The sequence below is a fragment of the Protomyctophum parallelum genome (assembly GCF_964188405.1).
Source record: "Protomyctophum parallelum genome assembly, chromosome: 9".
NCBI classification, from domain to species: domain Eukaryota; kingdom Metazoa; phylum Chordata; class Actinopteri; order Myctophiformes; family Myctophidae; genus Protomyctophum; species Protomyctophum parallelum.
Window position 1 is genome coordinate 29,596,582 of NC_139706.1, and position 4,440 is coordinate 29,601,021.

Consider the following 4,440-nt stretch of genomic DNA (forward strand, 5'->3'; position numbering starts at 1 on the left):
TCACTGATGAAAACTAAATGGAAACTAAGCTATGGTAATTAAAAATAAGACTATAAAGTGTGCTTCGTTTGGCAGGTGTGAAGCTTCATTCGAATTCTAATGCACATCAAAGAACCGCATTCTACTCCGCCAAAAAAACGGGTTTTGCTTGCTTGTGCGGATCACGCGCCTTATATATAAGGATTATTTTTAAGATGACCCGTGGACACACGTCATCTAATGAAGAGATAGAAGCCCTTATTGCAATATGGGCCATGGCCAGACCATCATACAGGCTTATGCTGAAGATTACACACACTCGAACAATGCAGTGTACAGGATATATACTTAATTATAGCAAGAGAATGGAGGAGATTAGGTTCCATCGCACATTGGCACAATGTTTGCGCTCGTAGTACAGACCTGGACCGGGAATCCTGACGGGCTGATCTGGAGTCCGATAAAAGTGGTGTGTGTTTGTGTAGACAGTAGGCTACTCCTAGTAACCTTCCAGGTTTATTTAATGTAGGTAGGCTTTAGTAGGCTAGCCGCTACTTTATAAATGTTTAAAACAAGTTAGTTAAGTTGTAAAGTTATTGTGCACGCACGCATACACGCACGCACGCATGCACACACGCACGTCCAGTCCCCGACGATACACACTGCAACCACATTACCATCACTTTACGTCCTAACTATCGCTCAAAGTATATTTTTAACACATATATATTTCACTGTGTAGTTTATGAATTAAACACATTGATAAGGTCCCTGCTGAGTTTCCAATTGCTGCCGTTATACAGCGCAGTGTGAAGGCAAACTGCAGCAAATTAAATATGCAAGAATCCCACTTCCCATTCGCATCGAGTCTACCAAAGTATTTGGTGGGAATGTGACCTAAGACAAGTCGTCACGGGTGCGTGACTGCGCATGGGTGTCATTGACCGAAAATATCTGATCTACAAGCGTCTCAGTGCTTGTAGATCAGCTATTTTCGGCATGCAGCTATTTCAATGGCATCACGGCCTGCCAAAAATAACATTTTACTCAACAAAATGAATTAGATTTAGTCGACTAAAATCTCATGATATTTAGTCGACTAAAACCAAACTAGAAGTAAAACATTTCAGGTATAGGGTAGGTAGCTTAAGTGATATTTCTTTTTTGTGATTTTGTGTTATTTTGTTAAATCACTATATTCTGATAGTAATCATTGTCAGTGTTTGTTAAATAACAGGGGTCTCCCTGTCTCTCCAGCTCTTTAATGAACATAAAATACATTAGTAGAGAGTATCCATTAATCAGCTTAATTTTTATAGAGTTCCAGTTCCAATTTTGTCTGCTCATTTGTTTGTATCATCACTTACAATTCCACTTGTTTAATCTGTATCCTGACGGCGTTCTCTATCCTGATTGGATGAAATTGGTATCCCGACCTGAATTTTCTGTTTAATAAATAGCTGGAGAGACATGGACACTGCTGTTACTGAACAGGGCTTTTTAACTCTTATTTTAACCAAAGAAAATCACTTACCCTACCTTAACAGAATTGTTTTCAAAAGACCAAACAAAATTTGCTGTCAAAATCAGCACTGACGTGTCTTTTTGTCACGCAGGGGACTCGCTTCCGGCATCCATGGGGACGCAGCCCAGCCGCTTCCCCGACTACCTGGACGCCATCCCGGGCACCGACGTGGACCTGGGCAGCCTGGAGAGTGAGAGCATGGCCGTGGAGGGAGAGGAGCTGATGCCCAGCCTGCAGGAGGCCCTCAGCTCCGACATCCTCAACGACATGGAGTCCGTGCTGGCGGCCACCAAGATCGACAAGGAGAGCTTCCTCACATGGTTATAGAAGGCTCCACAGCAAGGGGGGCGCAAAAGTTATACCACCACAACAGCTCTCTGAACTGTTGAGACAAGACACTAAAGCAGTGGTTCTCAAACTTTATATATATAATATCAAGGACCCCCCCCCCCCCATAACTCGGCGAGTGTACACGAAATAAACCAAATGGACCGGTTTGTACATTCTCAGAGTTACAGACCTGTAAAGGGTCCGTTTGGAACCATCCTCAAAGGAACCCTGAGGGGGTCCCCGGACCCCACTTTGAGAACCAGTGCACTAAAAAGCTAGTCTCTCTGCACGTCCCTCTGTTTGAGGCAGTGATATTCTGTTATTTTCGTTCTGTTATTTTGTTTTTCTCACCTGTATTTCTTTGTCTGTGTTTTCAAGGCTGGCCCATGAACAGGCAATTAAACTTGCGCCTTTTCCCCTGGTTCCACCCTCATTGCCGTGCTGGGCTGGAGTGTATGTATACTTGGTCAGAAAAAGGACTGCCGTCATCCACAGCTGCCTGTGAGCGTCTAGTGCCTCATTATACTACAAGCTAGCATGAGACCATGCTACTTGTTTTTGGGACTATTTCTTCCAGATCGACTACCATTCATATTTGGCCTCCTTTTTAATGAATGGAACTGTTTTTTCTCAAATCCTTGTGAGCCTGAACCAAAAATGATGTATCTGGTGCGAACGGAACAGTACTGATTTGGAGTACAGGTGACATGAGGCCTAGTTTGGACATGTTGTCTTTGGTGGGGTGAAAGGGTTTGGACTAATAGCGCCTGGCAGGAGGGGGACTACACTACTACTACATTGCTGCTTGGCTGTGCCAGCAAGTCTAAGTTAAACCGTTGTCATCAAGTGCCTTCAGTTGTATTTTTGTTTTATATTTTCTTTTCTTTTTGCGAGCAAAACAACAAATTACCACGTTTCTGTGTTGCAGCAACGAGCAATATCCAAGAGGTTGCCTTTCCTGAACATTAACAACATTCTGCTATGTGCGCTAATGTTCAGTAATCAAAACTATATTTCTCTATTTTATAAATGTATTATGGGATTTAGGGACTTTTTTATTATTATTATTTGAACACTAGCTTCTTTGTATCTCAGTCTTACTCGAGCCTAATTCATGATTCATTCTTGGTTTTAACCTTTTAGTATTTTTTTTATTTTAGAATATTACATAATGTATTATAGCTGAGATCAAACAGCCTTTTATATGCTTATTTTTTGTTTTAAATTCCTTAACCACTTGAACCCCAGCATCTATATTACGAGGGGAACATCAGCCAAAAAATGCAAGCTTGTAGATCGGCTATTTTTGGCAAAGAGACTTGGTGTAGATCGGTCGGAACTCAAGCCTGTTTAACTAAGACTAGAGGGTTTAAGTGGTTAATAGATTGATTTTTCTACCAGGGTCAACTTTCACCGCATTTCTACTACAGCTGATGTCACTCACTGACATGGAATCTTCTTTGATACAAAACAATTGAGTCATTTGGATCAGGTAGCTGATGCTGCATCTCTGCATGGCATCATAATGCTCATTATTATTGTACAGCTGTTGGTCACGTAGAGCATTTTATCTTTCCTAATATTAAGATATTCTTCAACATTAACAAAAAAGGACATCTAAAGATTATTAAGATGAACTGTAGCTATTTGATCAATAAAATAAAATGTGATTACAATTCTACAGTTACAATGTTTGAAAAATATAAAATGGCTGAACTTAATAGAGGTTGCCTATATGTTTTTGAAACCCACATTGTATAGTGTTTGGGTGCATTCACACCGGAAGCAATACAAATAATCCCGGCACTTGAATCAAAGGGAAATGTGTTGCTCTGTTGCAGTCACACCGGAACGCAACATTTTAGCTTGAAGCAACATTTCCCCCACTCACACACTGTCACTCTGTTTGCTTTGGCGAAAATCACTGAGTTTAATATTGTTCAGCTTGGGCCATTCATGCCACTCTCGGTGGAAAAGTGAAATGTGTCTTGATTTCTTTACGTCGACTTAACATTGATGTGCGTCCCCCAAACATTGCATCGCAGCTGGCGTGAAAGCACCTTTAGGTTGATAACGAGGGCTTCTGATAGACTGTGGTTTTAGATGTGTGTGTGTGTTTAAGCAGGTCGTCTGGTAAAGGGCGATTTTAAAAACTGCGTGATTCAAGATGCCAAAACGGTTTTGTAAAGACCTACCTCTGATTGGCCTATGGAACGTCACCTTCTGTGACGCACGTGGAACTGCTGACGCCAGGGTTCCACTGGGCGCGTTTGGGCGCGTTGCGTCACGCGTGCGTGCGTCAAAAAACGAACTGGTTCAATCTTATGGTGACGGAGACGCGACGCAACGCGGGCAGTGGAGCCACCCTCCATTGATTAAAAGGGCACATTCCCGACGCTGACGGAGATGCGACGCAGACGCGCCCAGTGGAGCCCTGGCGTTAGCCTCATGTGTCACACTCTTGCAAGCATGGAAATGGTGCTGGTCACTGGTGTCACAGTACCAGTAAGTGGTGACGGCCCCCTCACGACTTTTCCCTACTTGCGGGACTTGGGTTCATATCGAGTTGGTTGTGTCTGTTCAAGCGAACTTCACAATGTTCGACA

The 4,440-nt window shown here is 42.7% G+C and overlaps 1 protein-coding gene across 1 annotated transcript in view; it reads left to right on the top strand.

Annotated features, from left to right (window-relative positions):
- The window catches only part of yap1 (Yes1 associated transcriptional regulator), a 38,969-nt gene extending 34,835 nt beyond the window's left edge, over positions 1 to 4,134 (top strand). The window contains exons 7-8 of the mRNA XM_083773207.1: positions 1,187 to 1,194; positions 1,596 to 4,134. Coding sequence (XP_083629333.1) covers positions 1,187 to 1,194; positions 1,596 to 1,831 — 244 coding nt within the window. The 3' untranslated portion in view covers positions 1,832 to 4,134. The remainder of the gene's footprint in view (positions 1 to 1,186; positions 1,195 to 1,595) is intronic.
- The last annotated feature ends 306 nt before the right edge of the window (positions 4,135 to 4,440 follow it).